Raw genomic sequence first — 21563 nt, forward strand, 5'->3', positions numbered from 1 at the left:
CCAAAATTCCATTGAATGAAAAAATATTCTTTCCCAATTTGTTTTTAAATCTGTCCCTTAGTCCTAGTACTCTTTGAAAGCACTAAATCTGTTCCCTATCTACTTGTTCCACCTCACGCATGATTTTATAAACTTCTATCCCCTCTCAGCCATCTCTTCTCTAAATTGAAGAGCACAGAAATGCTAAGGCTTTCTTCATACTCTGCTTCTAGTACTGCTATATCTTTCTTAAGATGGCGTGACCAGAGTTACTCAAGGTACGAGCACACCATGGATCTATTCAAAGGCATCATGATATTCTCAATTTTGTTTTCCACTCCTTTCCAAATAATACCTAACACTCTAGTTGCCACTGCACACTGTCCTGAGGGTTTCAAAGTACTGTCCACAGTGACACTGAGATCCCTTCCTGGGTGATGACTTCTAATACAGAACCCAGCATTGTGTCCTATAGTTAGGTTTATTTTCCCAATGTGCATCACTGTGCACTTGTCCACATTAAATTCCATCTGCCATTTCGATACCCAATCCCCCAGTCTTGCAAGGTCTTTCTGCAGTTCCTCACAGTCCACTTGTATTTTAAGTGCTTTGAATAATACTGTGTCATCTGGAAATCTGATCACTTCACTTGTTGCTCCCTTTTCCCTGGGGTACTGTGATTGTCCTAACTCCATTGGGAAAACTGACCATTTAATCCTACACTTTATTTTCTATCTTTTACCAATAAACAGTAAGACATCACCTCCTACCCCATAACATTTTAGTTTCTCAGGAGTCTCTCAAGAGGGAATTTATCAACACCTTCTGAAAATCCAAATACACTATGTTGACCAGCTCACCTTTATCCATATGTTTATTCACACCTTCAAAGAATTTTAATAGGTTAGCAAGGTATAACCCTCTTTTGCTAAATCCATATTCTCTCTTTCCCATTAAGTCATGTTTATCCATTTGACTAATAATTGTGATAAGTGATAAGGCACACTGATGTTTTGCCATCAATGATGATGATCACAGGCATATTCTGTTCTACACATTATTGGAGTATGGCTGAAAAAACTAAAGGGATTATTTTCTGGGCACCAACAATCAGGCCTAGAGAAAAGAGTTTCAATTTAACCATAATGAAAAAAAACAGAACGGCTAGGTTTGAAACCAACCAAAGAGCTTCGTATCTTCTCCACTAACCATCATAGACTTGCCTTGGCCACCATACAGATCTAGGGTGTATTCAGTTTTCCGAAGCCATATGTCTTTCCTGTAGGCAAGATGACATGTTTACACAGACCTCCCTATTTTTCAATGCCTCTGGGTGACATGTGTACCTTACAGGAAGAGTCACACCAAAGCATTGAGTGCAAACATGGCAGCCAATGCTGCCATGTTTGCACTCAATGCTTTGAGTGCAATGCTTTGAGTGCAACCGGGTTGGGAATAGATTGTCTTTGGTGAGGCAGGCAGGCTGGCTGTTGTCTATTTCATGCTTTGCTAATAGCACAGAAATGGGATATATCAATTTGCTAAGGAAATACAGAGACAAAGGCCAGGTGAAACATATTTAGCCTGATGTGACCTGATCCTTTTGATCTCTGAAGCAGAAACATAATGGACTGTAATACAGTATTCAAGTGAGGTAGATACACTTCTGCAGGAAAAGTAAACAGAGGAGGGAATATGGCAATAACAGCAGAATAGCTTAAAATGTAAACCCAAGTTCTTCATCCAGAAAACACGGCAGCAAAAAAAAAAAAAGAAAGTACTGTCAGGCTTCTGAAAGGTGCTCACCATAAGAGATTTAGGCAGTGGTAGAAGAAAAAGACTACAAATGAACTATAATCCATTAGTGGTAGGGTCAGTGATTTATTTACTCACAAAAATACATACAGAACTTTCCTTTAAAGTATTTTATAAACATGGCAAACGTACATTAAAGATCAATAAAGTGATCTTTACCCTTCATTTTAAGTAAGCAGGTCCCTATGACATGGAAAAGACTTGTTTATTTTCCCTGAAGACACTGAAAGGGTCATATGCACATACACTCAAGTTTCAGCACAGAAAAATATACATACTTTGAATAAAAAAAGAACATATGTGTTTATTCAAATGATATGCCCTGTAGGCACAATTCAGACTTCTCTGTCCAGCATGTACGTCCCACAGTGAAATGGCTGAATTGACAGTATCTGCAAGTTTTCCCTTGTCCACCACATAAAACCCCTTTTTTGGAAATGCATGCTAATTTGAAAGCTTCAATCAAACCTTCATGCATGAAATAACTACATATACATATGCAATGACAATTTACATAGGTGATCAGAGAGAAAAAAACTGGAGAAATAGTAATATGACATGCAATTGTATTAATAATTTTAATTTTAGGGAAGACTCCTATAAATTTGATGACCCTCGGAGTGAGAAAACTCACCCAAAGATGATATTTGTGCAATGTTCTCTCAACCTAGGTTGATGGACTCTACCTGGGTAACATTGATTTATTTTTTTTTTTTTTAACTTTTCTATACCGACGTTCCTGTATAAAATACATATCACATCAACATCAAGCTAGGTTGAGAAAACATTGCACAAATATCATCTTTGGGTGAGTTTCCTCACACCGAAGGTCATCAAATCTTCACAAGAGAGCACTGTTCTGTTTGTACGTCTCACTTTGAATGTCAAAGTGGCCCCTAACCCCCTACACTAATACCTAAACCTCACCTCGAGTTACTAGGTGGGCGCCCATAGAGATATAAATACCTATCTAGGGTGAGGGCATTATAGCTAGTCTCTCTCAGTCAGTTGGTCAGTCAGTCTCTCTCTCTCTCCCTTCCCCCCAACAGCTAGGTGGGAGCTTCGAAACTACTCAAACAGGCCTTTGAGAACACATTGCAAAATGCAATGAAGCCTTAATGCAACCTATCGCATGGCTTAACGCTACTGAAAAAGCTGTAGCTAAAATTGGTTTTAAAGCCGTGCGATAGGACTTCAGAAACTGGTTAACCTAGCCCACTCCCACCCCTAACTCCTCCTCTTTTTCGGATTTGCATCACACCATACGTTATGATGCTATGACATGCATTAAAGGCGTTTTCACATGCATTAACGGTGCTTTTCGCATGCAAAACACCTTATAGCATTTTGACAAATGACTCCCGAGGTAGCTCAATAATTTGGACCTGCCTAAAAGTTATCCAGCTAACTTGCAGGGTTATTCATCAAATCGCGTTAGGGCCTCATCACGTGATATAAGGGGTCTAACGTGCTATCTTTATCCTGTCGTACATTTGTATGCAAAGTTGATAATGAGTATGCAACAGCTAGCTTTTTATGCAAATGAGGGACTCCTACCACATATCGCGAAAATGTAATGTACAAGTAACATGGGATTTAACGTGGAAACAACAATTCTTTTATTTGGTGCGGTAGAGGAGGAAACTGTTTTTATCATGGAATAGCCGCTATTATCGTGAGCTGCAGCTATAATGGTGGCTAATATCAGATCGCAAAAACGAGGGCTTTGCTCAACACACCTACACAGTCCTGCAGGGCCAAATAAAATACCTTTTTTTTTTACTTGCCCTGTCTTCCAAAATATTCTGTGTTGGGGAAATCTAATAGTAGTGGAATACTGGCTGCTTCACTGGTCCACTTACATGATGGAATTGGGATTTGCGTGCACATGTCCGCGCACAGATAGGCACTTTCAGCCTATTTGATACCAGGAAAGTATATACACGCCTATGTTACAATAGTTGCAACCATTTCATTAAATACACGTGTATATGCATGCATAGTAACAAACAGGCTGAAAGCACCTACATGTGTGCCCTATTTGATATGTGTGCGCAAATCCTACTTCCACCCCAAGTGGAGGACTTTTAAAAGAAAAGTTATGTGCTGACGCCATGCCAGTTTCATCAGTTTATTCCCAGTTCATACAGGCAAGGGATTGAACTTCCTAACACCCCCCCCCCCAGTCTATATGTCTTCCTTTCCCCCTATTAGCCCCAAGCCATAATAACTAGCCAATTAAGTTTTCTTTGAGGACGTACACCCATCCATACCAGTAGTAAAGTTACAAGTCAGGGGACCTCTGCGCACATCTGTGTGCTTAAGTTTAAACGTGCACATCTATTGGTCTCCCCCCACGTGCTAATGCCCTGCCCCTTTTTCACTATTTTTCACATGTGCGCCCAACTTGAGATACGCGCATACTCAGGCATCACAAAAAAATTTCTGTGCGAATCGGTCTGACTTATTTGCATATCTCCTGGTTTGGAAGCACAACGTGCTAATGCGTTGCACATAGCGGTAAGTCATTCTGCAATAAAAAAAAATTATCACGAGGTAGGATTTTTTGCTACATGATGTGGTGTGTACAATTTGCATAAGCACGCCCCTTTTTAACATGACCGCTAACACATGATATTCCTGCGATAAATATAGCTTTTTAATGAATCTAGGCCTCGGGGTGAGTTAGCTATCCAGCTAAGTTAGTCAGACAAATGCTGATTTTCAGCATTATCTTGCTGACATAGCTAGAGTCGGATAAACGTATCTGACTAACTTTGACATAGATGAATATATTCAGTGGTACAGGCATACTGCTGAATATTCCAGTACAGTTAGGCAGATAAGTTTGCTAGCTGGCCAGCATCTGAAAATAGATCCCACATTATTTTTATTTTGACTGCTTTTTCTCATCTGCTGAAAATATCAGGAATAGCAAAAAAAAAAAAAACCTCTGCAAAATATTTTAATCAATTGTGTTACACTTCATGAACCACTTTAATACTCTTTGGGGTAGATTTTAAAAGGCCTCTAGGTGCATCCATGTGTGCGGGGTTCCTGGTGTGTGCACATGGCCGCTGCTATTTTATAACATGCGCATCGGCACGCTCATGTTATAAAATCCTATTCCCGCGCGCACATGCGTGCTGGATTTTAATGTCCGTGTGTGCATTTGCAGGCGGGTGGCCTGCTCCGCGTGCAGCGGAGGGATTTTAAAAGAATTGCATGGTGAAGCAATTGGGCCTTTGTCCAATGCTCTCCCAGTCCACTCCAATAAAGGAGCGGACTGGGAGGGAACTTCCCTAACCCTATTCCTTCCTCTTCCCTTCGCCTCCCTGATACCTATAAACCTACCTAACTACCCTCAATTTTTTTGTTTTTATAATTACTGCTCCTCTGGAGCAGAAGTAAACTCCATGCGCTGGCCGGCTCCCGGCACGCGCTTCCCCAGGACAGCGTCTAATGGCAATGTCCCAGTCCAGCCCTGTCCCGCGCCTACTCACCCAGATCCCACTCCCCAGCCTGCCCCTTTCTTGAGGCCCGGCACTTCTGCACTTATCGGATTTACGTGTATGGCTGGGCCCTTTCTAAAATGGACTTGGCATGCACAGGGCCCGGTCACGCGCGTAACCCCCGGTATCCGTGCGCACGGGCCTTTTAAAATCGACTTGTTAGTGCACAATCACATGATAGAATGATTTATATTAATTTACCATATATAAAAAATATAGTTACAGATCAGCCTACAGAGGCACTTTAAAGTTTGCCTGTTTTACAGCATAAACCAAAGGAAAAAAAGAATAAAACTACAGAGGAAAAAAAATATTTTGCCTGAGAACATTAGTATCTTGCACTGTAGTATCCCATTAATAAGAGGGCTTCTGATTTTAGGTGTTTATACATTGTAAACTGAGGTGTTTATTTTCCAGCAGGGTTCTTTGGGAATACAAAAAATGAGTGTTTTCACCACACAGGTACTACTGAATATCTTTTCCGGTTAAATCAAATTTGCGCAGCTGAGGAGTTGTTAGCGTGAAAGAGGCACCAAATCAAAGCAAAGGATCCAGAGTACGCAAAGGAGGGGTGAGAGTGCACTAGAGGGTGGTTTTTTTGGTGTATTTGGTTTTTTATTTGTGCATCGGGAGTGTTTTATCAGGATTTTTCTGTTAAAACCAAAAATCAGAAGCCCTATTTATAAGTAGTTTAACAATGATGTACAATATTACCACACTAGAAAACTGTGGAATAAGTGCTCTTGTTAACGCCCCAGAGAGAAAAGTAAATTCTCCAAATCTTTATCGGCCGCATAATCCTGGAAAGGAAAAAAAAAAAAAAAAAGAGTTAGCCAGATAAATCATCAGGGATGTTCAGCAAGGATAAATGTTTTCCTGAATATGCACAAAGAAAGGTATGTGGGTAACCTTTTTCGGATCACTTTCAAACATTGGCTGTGTGTGAATATAGCCAGTTAGGTTTTAAGTTATCCGGGAACATATATTAAAATAGCTTTAGCTTTAACTGTATATATTCAACATATATAGCTGGTTCAATGACTGCAAAATTAAAATAAATAAATAAATAAATAAATAGTTTGTGGGCCTTCAAGCCCAATCCTGCGACCTCCCCACCCCCCATAGCACCCAATCCCGCTGTCCCCACCCCATCCCACCAAATTAAAAAAATGAAATAGCCATAGTACCCCCAAGGCTGGCCCCCCACCTCCTTCCACAATATTGTTGGAAAACTTCCTGAGTGCCTTCTTGCCCCCCACCAACTGCATCCCCACCCTCACCAGACTCCTTGAAACCCCCAGCTGGGAGTGTGGTAGTGACTCAGTCGCTCCCGGCATTGCCCCGACAGTAAACGTCAATGTCATATGCTTGCGGCATTGCTGTCGGAGCAGCACTGGAAGAGACCGGGATCGGATAAGACATTACTGTGCTCCTGGCTGGAGTTTTGGGGGTCCAAGAGGGCCCCAGGAAGAGGGCAAGGGATAGAGGTTGTGCGTTGGGAGGGAGTAGGAGGGGCCTTGGGGAACTTTTCCAAAAATATCATGGAAGGAATGGGAGCCGGCCTGAGGGCACTATGACTGCTGCTGCTGCTTTTTTTTTTTTTTTTTTTTTTAAGTTTGGTGGGTTAGCAGCAGCAGCTCCAGAAATTTTTGTATGTGGGAGCATACGGGGGCATGATGAATTTTGAGGAGAAAACTGTTACTCTATTTCACTCCAACCAAATGCATGTTGATGGCCCAATTAGTTATTCCCGCGCAATTCAGTAAGTAAAATGTGCAGCCAAGCCACACATTTTACTTTCAGAAATTAGTGCCTACCCAAAGGTAGGCGTTAATTTCTGCCGGCACCAGGAAAGTGCACAGAAAAGCAGTAAAAACTGCTTTTCTGTGCACCCTCCGACTTAATGTCATGGCGATATTAAGTCGGAGGTCCCAAAAGTTAAAAATAATTAAAAATTAAAAAAAAATAAATTAAAAAATCAGCCCGCGGCTTGAAAACCGGACGCTCAATTTTGCCAGCGTCCGGTTTCCGAACCCGTGGCTGTCAGCGGGTTTGAGAACAGATGCCGGCAAAATTGAGCGTTGGCTGTCAAACTTGCTGCCAGCCGCTGCTCCTGTCAATAAAAGAGGCGCTAGGGACGCGCTAGTGTCCCTAGTGCCTCTTTTTACCGCGGGCCCTAATTTGAATTTTTTTTTTTACTGAATCGCGCACACAGGAGAGTGGCCAGACTAGGAGTGGGTGGAGGACAGATTCTTGGTCTGGCGGGCCCTTCCACCTCAGTTCCTCCTTTCTGGAGCTGCCCCTGAGGGTTAGAGTGATGGTGGGTTGGGGACTGGGTGCTAGTCCACACTTATTTCAAAGTGTTTTGTGAGGTGGGGGCTGCAGATAGACCCTAAAGGCCCACATATATTTTTCTTTTATATATTTTTGTCTGTACTTGACATTTGAACGTAACCCGTTAACATTAACCCTATTCTGAGGCACATCCAGACTTAATTTGGCAATGGTAATTCTGAGGCACATCCAGAATAACTTATTTGGCAATGGTAATTCTGCCCCGGAATGCCTCCAAACGTTTATCGACCTACCTCATTATTCAGAAAAAATGCATCCGGTTAAAGCAGCCAGATATTCAAATCTCGGGTTTCTCCAGATAACTCAAAAGTTATTCAAAGGAATTTGTCCAGATATCAAGCTCACTGATGTTACAATTTCATTTTGCTTTTAAACATTCAAACAGGGATTGAATTAGCAGAAATGTGAAACTTGTAAGCAGCAGTAGCACCAACTGTCAAGACTTCTACCCTGGCTTTTACTTAAAAAAAAAAATTGCAAACAAACATTCTCCAGCTCCTACAAAGAGAAGATTAGGTTAAACGGAGGATCTGAATAATATTTTCTCTCGTTAGTGTTAAGACAGCTTGATGCCTGGGCAGTCAGAGTGCTTTAAGCTGCAGACTGAGGAATAGCACAACTTGGGCTGGAAAGGCTGACCTAGATGGCACGCTTAGCCATGATGCAGGGTGTACCTTCTCTGTCCATCACAAAAACAGCGTTTCAGCTCACCAGGAGCCATGAGACCGGAGGCAGACACAGCGACTCCAGGAGCCATGGGGACCGGAGAGAGGCAGTAGCACTCCCGGACGCAAACAGTTAGGAGAACTGGAAACAAGTGCATGGGTTGGACCTAAAGGGAGGGGATAAGAGTCCTTGAGTTGGGGGATGAGAATGCTGGGGTCAAGGTGGGATGGGAGGAAGGTCTGCCTTCATTGTCCCACACTTGTTTTGCAGGTTAGATGTCTGCTAATTATCCATGCACTCATTTACATTAAAGAACATTAGATTTTAATGATTAGGACATTAAAATGTGAGGGAATACTGCTAGAAAGATTGTTTTTTCAGAAGACACCTCAGCTCAGATATTGTAGCCAGGGCCGATGCTAGCTTTGTTACTGCCCTGTGTAAACAATTACTGTGCTGCCCACCTCCACCCGCATCATTCAGTCTCTGTCCCGCGCCCATCAAAAAAAGCCCAGCTCCCTCCAGCAATCTATATTTTTAAAAACTGACACCCCCCCAAAATGGAACCCATAGTCAAGGGAAAGGTATTAGGTACTAGAGATGTGATTCGTCTGAACCTTAAAAAATGGCGCGGGCCATCCATTGCTCCTACCAAGTGACAGGGGCCGACCAATGGCAGCAGTAGCCCCTGTCACATGGTAAGGACAAAGAGCCACCGGTGCCATTTTGATTTTTGGCAGCCAACGGCCTGAGAGGGGAAGATCACTCCCAGGTCCCCACTGGACCACCAGGGACTTTCATCAAGTTTTTTTTGTTTTTTTTTTGGGGGGGGGGGGGTCGGTCAAGTCTTGGGGGTTGGAACGGTGGAGGTTTGCAATTAATTAAATTTGAAGGGTTGGGGTGGATTTGGGTTTGTTTTGTTCTTTTTAATGTGCCCTTTCTCCCCCCCCCCAAAAAGAAACGATAGGAAAACCACACGAAAGTTTGTGGGTTTTCCTTTCATTTCGTCAGCCCCCCGAAATACAACGAAATAGGAAATATCGTCTTTATTTCCTATTTCGTTGCAAACAAATGCAGATCCCTATTAGGTACTCTCAGCAACCCTTACAGCCTTGTACGTGCGCACAGACACACATATACACACAATTCAATTATGCATTTATAACAGATTTTACATGATAAAAGAACATGCAAAAGTACAGTCTTCTGAGGCAAAATATCACTTACATCATGCATATTATACAGGGTGGCCCATGGAAAAGTAGCCTGCCTCCCAGCACTGGTATTGGAGGCGGGCTACTTTTCCATGGGCCACCCTGTTATTTACATGCACTGCTGTGGTGCCAACCAGAAAATCCTGCAAAAAAGACTCTTGGAATTCCTAAGGAATTATATTTTTTGTAATGTGTGCTGGGTGTGAGCTTGACCCTCAGAAAGCCATGAATAAACGGAATTACCATTAAATATAGTAAACCTCCCATACGAAAACAACCCTAACTGCCAGCAAGCAAACCTATGAAAAGGTAACACTGCCACATTACACCAGGCCCTAAAATACCAATACACTTCCTATTAGGAAAACAGAATAAATCAGACTGATATAGATCACTACAGATAAATTATATGGTAACAGAATATCTCACCTCGGTCACACATGGAGAACATAGATAGACCCTGACCAAATACAGGATAAAGAGATCAGAAAGTATAAATAGAAACATGCAGATCACTGAACTGGAATTCACAACAAGCCAGCCTCTATATGGAGAGCAACAATGGAAAAACAGAAGCATTATCATTCTTCATAAAACATTAAAAAATAAAATAAAGAAATATAAAACATCAATCATAATAGTAAAATCATAGTCATAAAAAGAATAAATATTTCAAAACAGTTATATAGAATATCCAAAATTTCTCAAACACCAATAAAATATTTCAAAAATATCTGATGAATAAAAAAATCCAATAATTAAAATATGTTCTAATATTTCCCAAAAAACAATAACATATTTCAAAACAGTAGAAACATCAAATTACACACAATAATTAAAACTAATAAGCATTAAAAAATTTGCTGTGAGAGCCTATGTATCACATATAGGTTCCAACAATTACACACACAGGCACTTGCACAAGACATACACATGAACACAAGCTCTGATAGACATATACTCAAGATCTCACACAAACAATACATACATATGCACACAAGCTCTGACACTCACAAAGCTCTCACATAGAAACAGACACATACACATGAACATGAGCTCTGACACATATACACTCAAGCTCTCACACAAACACACACAAGCACTGACACAGACACTAAACACAAGCTCTCACACAGACACACATACATTCACATGCACACAAGCTGTGACACAGACACACACAAGCTTTCACACAGATACACCACACACATGCTCCACCACGCCCCCACAGGCAAGTGGCATAGCCAGAACTGAGTTTTTGGGTGGGCCCAAGGTTAGCAAGGGTGTGCAGTAAGCATACAGGTCTGAACCCTAATAGCTGTACTTTTAGGCATCATGTGTGAAACTTTTAGAATATTTTAACTCTATAATTTCAAGCACTTAACAACATTAAACATTCCTTATTAATCTGTATTAATTTATTTTATATTCATTGCAATTAATTAAATAAACAAGAGTATCAGGTAAAAAGCAAACACAAACATAAGATCCAATCAATTATGTCATAAAATAAATATCAATGTATTCTTTCTCAAATCCTCTTTCCAGAAAAGCAGATATCACCATAACTACAATAAAATAGCAATAATCATGAAAACAGGTGCAGAGCAAAACTACGACAATTCACATTACAGCCCAACATGAAAAAAAGCCGTTTTCAAATTCTGGGGTCACCTTACCAAAAAAACCACAAACAAAAGACCCCCTCCACTGCTAAACATTTTGGGCCAAATTTTAAAAAGCCTACGTGTGTAAATCCATTGGATTTACGTGCATAGGTTGGGTTATGTGCGCCGGGTCTATTTTAGAAAGGCCCGGCGACATGCATAAAGCCCTGGGACGCATCTAAGTCCCGGGACTTTGGGAAAGGGGTGGGGAGTTCCAGGGGGCGGGGCCAGAGGACTCTGGCACAGCGGCCATTTGCCGTTGTGTCAGAGGATCATGTGCTGGCCGGGTGCCGGCAGGCGCAGCAGGTAAAATAATTTTTTTGGGGGGGCCTAAATTAGGGATAGGGGTGGGTTGGGAAGGAAAGGGTGAAAGCCGCGGGCGTTGGCTCACAGAGTGCACAATTGTGCACCCCCTTGCGCATGCCAACCCCCGGTTTTATAACATGCGCGCACATGGATACATGTACATTTTGCAGCTATGCAGGCCGCTGAAAATTGCCTGTACAATTTTATTATGGCTTAATAGGGAACAGCCAGTGTGGATTTAGCAAAAGAGAGTCGTGCTTTACTAATCTATTAGAATTACAGATCTCTCATCAATAACATCGTAAAGGATGGATTCTTCAAATTACAAGTCTTAAAAAGACTGAGACCACTCCTCCATTTTCAAGATTTCCGATTAGTTCTACAAGCAATCATTCTCACTAAAATAGATTACTGCAACTCACTTCTACTGGGCCTCCCTGCTAACGCCATAAAACCTCTACAGATGTTGCAAAATGCTTCAGCAAGGATCCTAACCAAGACTAACAAAAGAGAACACATCTCACCCATCTTAAAAAGCCTACACTGGCTTCCCGTCAAATTCAGAATACTTTTCAAAGTGCTCTCATCAATCCACAAGGCACTACATAACTTGGCCCCACTCGAGCTCAAAATCCCTCTCAAACTCCACACCTCTACCACACCAGTGAGACAAGCCTACAGAAACAACCTTCAGACTCCACCGATGAAGTCAGCATTAAGTAAAAGAGCTTTCTCTACAGCCGGTCCCAAACTCTGGAACGCTCTCCCGTCAGACCTCAGATTAGTGCAATGCCCCACTATATTTAAAAAAAGACTTAAGACTTGGTTATTCAACCAAGCTTTCTCATAACATCAGTCTGCGGAATTTTCCCTGCCAATGATCCCTTCTTTGGTAACCCCCCAGAGAACTATATAGATCATCTCTAGAACTCTCTATTACCCCCCAAAGAATTCTCAGGTCATCTACGAATCCTTGGCAGTCTAAAATCAAAAACCCAGCCTTATACCTATCACCTGTTTCTTTAGCCTACATTAGTCTCCGTAGCATTTACGTTATGTTATTAACCCCATATATCTGTATCCAAGTTCCATCTAAGACATCTTTATTAACCCCATATATCTGTATCCAAGTTCCATCTAAGACATCTAAGACATTAACTTGTCATTGTTTCTGTTTAGAATGTAAACCGAATTGAACAGTAATTCTGTTATTGGAAAGTCGGTATATAAAAGTGCTAAATAAATAAATAAATAGAATTATTTGAAGTTGTGGACAAAGGTGAGCTGGTCCATATGGTATATTTGAATTTTCAGAAGGCATTTGATGAAGTCCCTTAGAGACACTCCTCAGGAAATTAAAATGTCATGGAATGTCTTACTGTGGATTGGAAACTGGTTAAAAGACAGGGAACAGAGACTAGGACTAAATAATCAGTTTTATCTATGGAGAAAGATGAATAATGGAGCTGTACTGGGCCCAGTGCTGTTTAACATATTTATTAATGATCTGGAAAAGGGAGCAACGAGTGATCAAATCTGCAGATGGTACAAAAATAGTCAAATCAGTTCAAACACAGGCAGGCTGTGAGGAACTGTAGAAGGACCTTGTAAGACTGGGAAACTGGGAATCTAAATGGCAGATGGAATTTAATGTGAAAAGGTGCAAAGTGATGCACATGGGGAAAAAGTTGAAGGCTCACGTTTATTGAAGCATTTGTTGATAAATGGAGATTTTTTTTTATATGAATTGTGTAATAATTGTCCAGTCAGGGTGTGTGATCATTTGTTACTATGGAACCCCACAGCACAATCTATTTGATATACTGTGATTAATAAGTTTTATAAATAAATAAACAAAAACTACAGGTACACAATGCTAGATTCTGTATTTGGGGGTCACCACCTATGAAAAGGATCTGAAAGTCCTTGCACTGAAATCCTCGACTGTATGTATGGTGAGGGTCAAGAAAAAGTAAACAGCATGTTAGGAATGATCCAAAAAGGAACAGAGAATAAAACTGTTAATATCATAATGCCTCTGTACAGATCTATGGTGCAATCATACCTTGTGTGTAGTTCTGGTCTTCCCATCTCATGAAAGATATAGCAGAACTAGAAACATCTCGGGCGGATTTTAAAAGCCCTGCTTGCGTAAATTCGCCCGGAATTACGCGAGCAGGGCCTTCGCGTGCCGGCGTGCCTATTTTGCATAGGCCGCCGGCGCGCGCAGAGCCCCGGGACGCGTGTAAGTCCCGGGGTTTTTTTTTAGGGGGCGTGTCGGGGGCGGGGCCGAACGACGTGACATTTTGGGGGCGGGATGTGGCGTTTCAGGGGTGGGCCCAGGGGCGTGGTTTCGGACTGGGGCGTTCCGGGGGCGTGGCCGCGCCCTCCGGAACCGCCCCCGGGTCGGGTCTCGGCGTGCCAGCAGGCCACTGGCGCAAGTGGATTTACGTCTCCCTCCGGGAGGCGTAAATCCATGGATAAAGGTAGGGGGGGTGGGTTAGGTAGGGGAAGGGCGGGGAAGGTGAGGGGAGGGCGAAAGAAAGTTCCCTCCGAGGCCGCTCCGATTTCGGAGCGGCCTCGGAGGGAACGGAGGCAGGCTGCGCGGCTCGGTGCGCGCCGGCTGCCCAAAATCGGCAGCCTTGTGTGCGCCGATCCAGGATTTTATAAGATACGCGCGTATCTTATAAAATCCAGCGTACTTTTGTTTACGCCTGGTGCGCCAACAAAAGTACGCGATCGCGCTTTTTTTAAAAATCTACCCCACTGTGTTTTGCACGTTCTCTTTGCCGCACCTCCCACCCCCAGGATTTTTGCACCCCCAATCCGGCCAACCCTGTGGAAGTTTTATTTATTTATTTAGTAAATATCTTTAACCAGGGTGACCTTACAAGACGTTGAGGTCTACATGGACAACAGTCGGTCAGTATGGCGTAACAGAACTGGTGGACCAGCATTACTCATTAATGGATGATAGGAGAGAGCTCATTCCCTTGGATGAAGTGTAAGGGACAGAGAAGGCCCAAAGCCGAGAAGAAGCCTGCTTGATGCCTGGCTCACAGAGACAAGTGATGTGGCATGGAGTTACCGAGACAGGGAAACGAAGAGACCAGATTAGACAGAATGCAGCAGAACCCTAAGGATCGTGAATTGGCAATGACATATCATCAGAAGTCAATGCACATTAATGAGGAGAAGAGTGGTAGGAGAAGAGCGGGGAAGCTGATACAGGAGACAAGCAGCGACTCTTTTCAATTTTCCATGCAAACATAGTACAATACAGAAAGTATACACATCACTGCAAAAGTGGTGATCTTGTCACACAGTTTCACAATGCTGTTCCCTCCCTCTCCTACGCAAACATTATTCATAGAAGCACTGTGGTTATCCACTTGCGACTTTCCACGCGGCTCTCATAAGATGTTTTTCTTTTCTGTCAATTTCCACTGTGCCCTCCCAGTCATGAGCTCTGATTGCTTAAACCAATTTAAAGCTGCAGTACTGGATACATTTCTCAAAATATTAGCTCGCCTGTCTCTGAGACCTGCTGCTTCCTTAATCATTCCTGTTCCCAGGTCTTCTCTCACTTCATGTCTAATTTGTCATATTTTTATTTATTTATTTTTTTAAGAGCACTTTAAACATTTTGGCCACATTTCCTGTTTGAACGCTCTCCTTCCCCGAGTTTGCTCTACATTCATGCTCTACATGCAATAGGTTGATATCCATACAGCAGTGGTATTCACGTCCAGTCCTCGAGGCCTGCAAACAGGTCAGGTTTTCAGGATATCCCTATTATGAATATGCATAAAACAGATCTGCATGCATGTGTCTCAATTGTATGCAAATCCACTCCATGCATATTCATTAGCCAGGTCCTGGATTTACTTTGATTCATAATGGTGAGAGTAGGCAAGGAGGCTCAGTCTTCAAACTTAAAACATTAATCTCTCCTAAGGAATGAAATAAAACTTACAGTGAAGAAACCCAATTTTAATAAATATTGCATATTTTAACCCCTTTCCAGTCCACCCTGAATATATTTGTCAGTGAGTCTATTATATTGTGTTTTCTCGCCCTGAAAGGGGTTAATAGGTTTCTGGATTATCAAATTACCTTTCATGTTGGATTATCTACCAGAGGTGGCTTGCAGGCATACCTCTGAAATGCTGGGATTGTGAACACTATTGAATGGGGGTTTTAATAAAATCCTTTGCCTTATAACAATTATAATTAGGATTTTTTACTCCATCTTTGCAAATAATGCTCCAGGTGGCTTACAGCATGATTAATAATTAAGTTGTAATAAGTCCCTGCCCTCAAGAGCTTACACTATAAGTGGGTACTTGATGCAATGGAAGATAAAGTGACTTACCCAACATCACAAGAAGTGTCAGTGGGACATGAACCCTGATTTCCCTGGTTTTTAGCCCACTGCTGCAAATTATTTTTTTTTAAATCTTCAGTTAGGCATTTTTCTAAAATTGCAAAATGTAGGTAGGGCTATTGTTTTAGGAAACACTGTTTCCTCTCACAGTACAGTAAGCAGAGTACACTGCTTCCTCTAGCAAGTAATATTCTGCTCTATAAGCAGGTCTACACCAGGCATATCTTTCTTTACTATCCTTCTGTTCCTGCGATATAGATAATCCTAACATTTATCGTAACTACGAGATGAGCTACAAATTATACAAAACTTACGATGCCACTGTTGCTTTAGATGCAATGGTTTATGCCCGTAGAAGATCTAGATTTCCAAGCTTTGGAATAAAGTGCCATAAAGTCAGTGCTCACAGCGGATATGCTATGTGCGGATATGCTATGTGCCTGTTCTCTATACTGGTGACTCCTGGCATCCAACTGGCCAGCAAGAGGAGGAGCAGCAGCTGTGACCCGGCTGAGCCCAATTCACCAGCGCCCTAAGAGGTATCACAAGCTACTGCTGCTGCTGCTGCTACAGCGGGCGGGATGGACTCTGGCAGCTGCTTAAACAGGGGGGAGCCACAGCCCGGCATGTGAAGCAGGGAGAAGATGTCCAATACAGCCCCACCACACATCTCCGTCTGGCTCAGGTCCACCTCGCGACCCCAAGTTCAATCTTCCTACACCTTCTGCCAGCTGAGCCCCTTCTGCTCAACCTCAATCCCCCTAATACAAAAATATCTGATTCTCTACTCCCTCCCCCTGCGCCTCCCCTAGAGCTTCTCCAGACCCCCTCTTCCCCCCCCCCCCCAGCATGGAGGATCTCTTTTTAACCTGCTAGCTCCAATGCTAATTGGCAAATTGTACCTCAAGGCGCTGCTGTACACTATGTTAGACCTGAGGTCAGGACTGGAGTGGGGATGGGAAGTGGATGGGAGGTGCATGGGAGGGCATTTATGTTCTCTGGGGGTAGGGTGCATGCCCAGGGCCTCCCAACCATTTGTGAACTGCTACTATGCAGAATCAATAGGGTAGCAATTTTACCACAGCCCCAGGGGAAGATGTAGGAAAGTAATGATCTTCACGGCATGTATACAAAGGGACAGTAACTTTTAAAGAGCTGCACGGGCGTGCATGTACGAGCGTGCTCACACGAACGGACGCAGCCATTTTACAACATATGTGCGTATATGTTTGTATGATATAAAATCCGCTGAAGGCACATACATGTGCATACAATGTTGTATGGAGGCAGGCTTGTGTGTGCAAATGCCAGCTCTACTGCGTAAGTGGGTGGATTTTATTTTAGATACATGCGTTGACGCAATTACCAATTTCCCCAGTCCGTTCCCAGTTCACCCAGGTAAAGGCTCCCAACTTCCTAACCACATAATTAACCTTCTTCCCTTTTACCCTATCAGCCCCGACCCTGCAAACTCCACTGACTCCAGATTTTTTTTATTTTAAAACTTACACGCCATCCACAGCAGAAGTAAAGTTAGACGGTTGGGGACCCCGGCGCGCAAATTTCAAGTGAACATCCCGGAATGCCCACGTCCTGCCCATGCTCCACCCATACCATGCCCACACCCCGTCCCTTTTTTGCACTTTTAGATTTGTGCGCGTACTGGGAGACATGTGCAGACTCGGGCGCTTATTAAGATCCGTGTGGTGCGCGCTGGCCCTAAACATGCGCGTATCTCCCAGTTTTGGTGTGCGTTTGAATTCAGCGATCAAATGGGAGGCGTTCCTTTGATATTTAGACATCTGAGTAGGCATCTCCCAAACCTACATGCCAGCAAGTGCTCGCTTTGTTTTCATTTTCATTATTTATTTATTTATAACTAGTTTTCATTTATTCTTTATTTATTCCTTTATCATCATTCAGTAAGGGTAACAAATAGTGGCAATTGTCCTTTATTTCTTTCTCTTTTTCTCCCCTTTTTTCCTTCTCTCTCTTCTCTCTCTTTTTTCTCGTTTTCTCCCTTTCCCTTTTCAGCTACTTTCGGGCTCCCACTGTCATTTTTACCCCCCATTTGACTGGACATGCCTCTGTACATGCAGTTCTGATCAACGTACATAACCTGGGTGAGCCTCAGTGTGGGTTTGCCTCGTTTTGGTTCCTGCAAACAGTTTGATAGCAGGAGGAAGGTAAAGTTGGCGGTAAGTATCACATAGACGTTTCTACACATTCCCACATTCTTAATGTGTTCAAGGCAGTTTCATGTTTCTACGTTTTCATTTTCTTTTCTAACAGACTGTACCACCTATTATTTGCATCTAGCAGTCTGAAATTTTCTACACAGAGCGCTTGCTCCTTCTGAAGGCTTGCCGACGCCATATTTGGCAAAAAGGTTCCCGCCAGTATTTGTTATTTCTCTGTGATCTGGAAATTATACAAATATTTATTTTGACCCAGGTACTTTCATTTTCTATTTCATACATTCATTCGACTGCTTTGTTTCCTTATAAATACAGACACACACTACTTTTGTTTTCTCAGTGGCTTTTCACTAGTGGGGCCAGACTGGGTGCCGAGTGACAGGTCTTAGGGTCGCATGGCCAAGTGGTCTAAAGCGCTGGATTAAGCCTCCAGTCTTTTTGGGGGTGTGGGTTCAAATGCCACTGTTGCCAGTCTCTCTAATTTTACATTTGCCTGTAGCAGGAAGAAGGATGCTGTGAGAAATTCAGATCTTACATTAATAGATGTTTAAAGAATGGGGGTGGCAGGAGATGGCCCTTCAAAATTGTCTTGTCACCCCCAAGCAATACAAATACTACAGGTCAGGGGAGGAGAAAATAACAAAATCATTCAGCTCAAAAAAACAGAAAAGGTTCCTAGGAAGTGCAACATAGAAAGGGAGAAACATTAGAAAGCTATGATTACAAAAGCTCATAGTTTGGATAATAAAATCCCAGACCTACAGGCCTTAATGGTGGAGGCGGACTTGGACATTGTTGCTGTTAAGGAGATATGGTTCACGGATTCTCATAATTGGGATACAGCCATACCGGGCTATAACTTAAGGAAGGGCAGAAAGGACAAAAAAGGGGGGAGGGGCAGCGCTTTATGTCAAAAATAATATCCAAGCAACTGAACTGCAAGGAAAGTGAGGTAGAGAAGAAGCATTATGGGCCGTCCTAAAAAAAGATGATGGTGCATTCATTTTTACTGGAGTGGTATACAGGCCTCCAACTCAAACGGAAGAACTAGATCAAGATCTGATCAAAGAAAAGACATTAAAAAGGTGGGAAAGAAGGGGGAAGTGTTGATAGTTGATGACTTTAATCTGCCGGACTTGGACTGGAAAATCCCTTCTGAAGAATCTAACAGAAGTAGAGAGATAGTGGATGCCCTGCAAGGGGCTCTGTTCAAACAAATGGTAATGGAACCCACGAGGGAGGATGTGACACTAGACTTAGTGCTCACTAACGGGGATAATGTCTCTAATGTCCGGGTGGGTGCCCACCTCAGCACCAGTGTGTTGCGAGCCTGCCCTGTTTAAGCTACCCAGGCAGCTTCTCCACCTTGGAGGCTGCCGACATCCTCACCGAGGCATTCCCTCGAATCTTGGGCCCTGTCTGGATCCTCGGAGTATTCGACTTGCCCCTACTCCATGAATGAATTCTATTCCTCGTTCCGTTCCGGCGTGGTCCTTGTCTGGCCTTGATTGGCTGTGCAGGGCATGCTCAGTTCAGGCTTTGTCAGAGTCTTCACTTCATCTTCCTTTCATCCTGTGTGGGGAACCACCAGCATGGTCCGTGACCTGTTTTCATTGGCTGAGTAGGGCACGTGATGTGTACTACCGACTCAGCATTCTGCAAGCAACTCGAGTGGGGAACCACTAGCATGGTCCGCGACCAGCCTACCCCGGCTGTGTAGGGTGCGCTGCCTGCGTGGTCAGAGACTAGTCCAGCTAGGTTGTGTAGGGCACGTGATGTCCAGTACCGACAATACTCTTCAAGCAACTCATAAGCCTTCCTGAGTTTCTTTCTCTACGTGATCAGAGTCTCATTTCACTCCATGTATCCAGAATATCCTCTCTCTCTCTGTGTTCAGAGTCTCGTCTCACTCCACGTATCCAGAGTCTCGTCTCACTCCACGTATCCAGAGTCTTGTCTCACTTCGTCTTCGTCTTCATTGATGTTTTTGTCCTTCAACCACTGTCCGTCCTGTCCCAGTTGCTGCTCCCATGTGGCAGGTCTGAAAGGACTATCGAGTGGTCAGAGGACTACTCTCAAGACCAACATTGCGTCGTTTGGGTCTCTCTGCTGCATATAGGTTTGGCAGTGGTCAGGGCGCTACTTCCAATACTTCTAGCAACAAGACCAGCTCATGCTTGGACACACTTCACCTGCCTCAGCGCTTGCCGGAGCTCCTCTGCGGCTGCGTCGTGGCCCAAGGGAACACGAAACCACCAGAGATGGGTCCGCTACCCGTGTTCCCACAACACAGTGATTATCGAATGGCATGGTTTGATATCACAAATAGGATATGGAGAAGTTACATGAAGACCTGAGTTTTGCAGTTCAAAAATACAGACTTTGCTTCTTTGAAACCTGGTGTATTTTTGTCATAAGTTATGTGGGATGCTTGAAAATTATCCTCCAAAAGCCCCCTTTTAGACAAGCTTGTTGAGTCCATTATACGGGTATCTACCCTTTCAGTTCAGGTCACATTGCTGGGATATTTTAATTACTACACTGACTATCCAACCTGTAACTGGGCCCAAGATTTTTTTTTTTTTAAAAATCTGTCCTGTCTTTTGTCTGGTCCAACTAAGAAGGCTTTTGCTCATATACTGTTATTGCAGAGGGAGGTAAAGGGGTTATTCTGGTAACTTCATTACCATTCAGCCCTTAGGGTTTTCCTTAGAGGCTTGCTCCTTGGATACTCTGGGTGAAACCATGCATATCATGCAATATTATAGGGGAAAGATGAATGAAGATCATTACTGGGAAGCTTTGGACATTTTGATTCCTCCTCAGTGGGAAAACAGGGCTTAGGATCTAGTTAAAGCCCGGAACCTAGGGGTTACCAAGCTTGTGGATGAAAAAGCCCCCATGAGAAGAGTTCCAAGTGCTGACAATAGGAGGAGTACTTAGCTCTCATAGCACCTAGCTTTAAAGTGGAGGGTTAGGAGACAACTGAAATGGTGGTGGAGAAAATCAGAAGCAGATCTGGATAAAACTGCTTGGCAGTCACGTATAAAAACCTGCTCTACAGGACAAGAAGGACTTTCTTATGACTTCCATAAAATCTTTACAGAAAAACTCTCAAGAATTGTTCTCTTTAGCAAGAGGGCTGTTGTATTTAAAACTCTACCTGCCTCCCACAATGCTAGATAGTGAAACACTGGCATGATATTTTGAGTCAAAGTAATAATAATTCGGAGTGAGATAAAGCAGGGCAAGCTTAAACAGGGTCCAGGTCGAGTGTTTACCAGCTCTGCAGGCTCCCCGTCAAAGGGATTATTACAGGAGAACATAGCACAGGGTTTGCTTATATTTCAGGCGATAGTGCTGATTGAGGTCAAGAGCTTCCTAGTAAAAATGTGTAGATCTGCATGTAAGTTAGATCCCTGTCCAGGATGGCTTTTAAGGAGGTTAAGAGAGGACATATTGGG

General features: G+C 43.0%; 1 protein-coding gene across 8 annotated transcripts in view; it reads right to left on the bottom strand.

The window, feature by feature from the left end:
- Window positions 1–3565: 3565 nt before the first annotated feature.
- The window catches only part of RMDN2 (regulator of microtubule dynamics 2), a 252019-nt gene continuing 234021 nt past the window's right edge, over window positions 3566–21563 (bottom strand). For all 8 annotated transcript variants that reach the window (XM_029593795.1, XM_029593793.1, XM_029593796.1 and 5 more), the window contains one exon: window positions 3566–6106. In XM_029593795.1, the coding sequence (XP_029449655.1) occupies window positions 6053–6106 (54 nt within the window). In that variant the 3' untranslated portion in view covers window positions 3566–6052. The remainder of the gene's footprint in view (window positions 6107–21563) is intronic.

This window comes from Rhinatrema bivittatum, chromosome 3, assembly GCF_901001135.1.
Source record: "Rhinatrema bivittatum chromosome 3, aRhiBiv1.1, whole genome shotgun sequence".
Taxonomy (NCBI): domain Eukaryota; kingdom Metazoa; phylum Chordata; class Amphibia; order Gymnophiona; family Rhinatrematidae; genus Rhinatrema; species Rhinatrema bivittatum.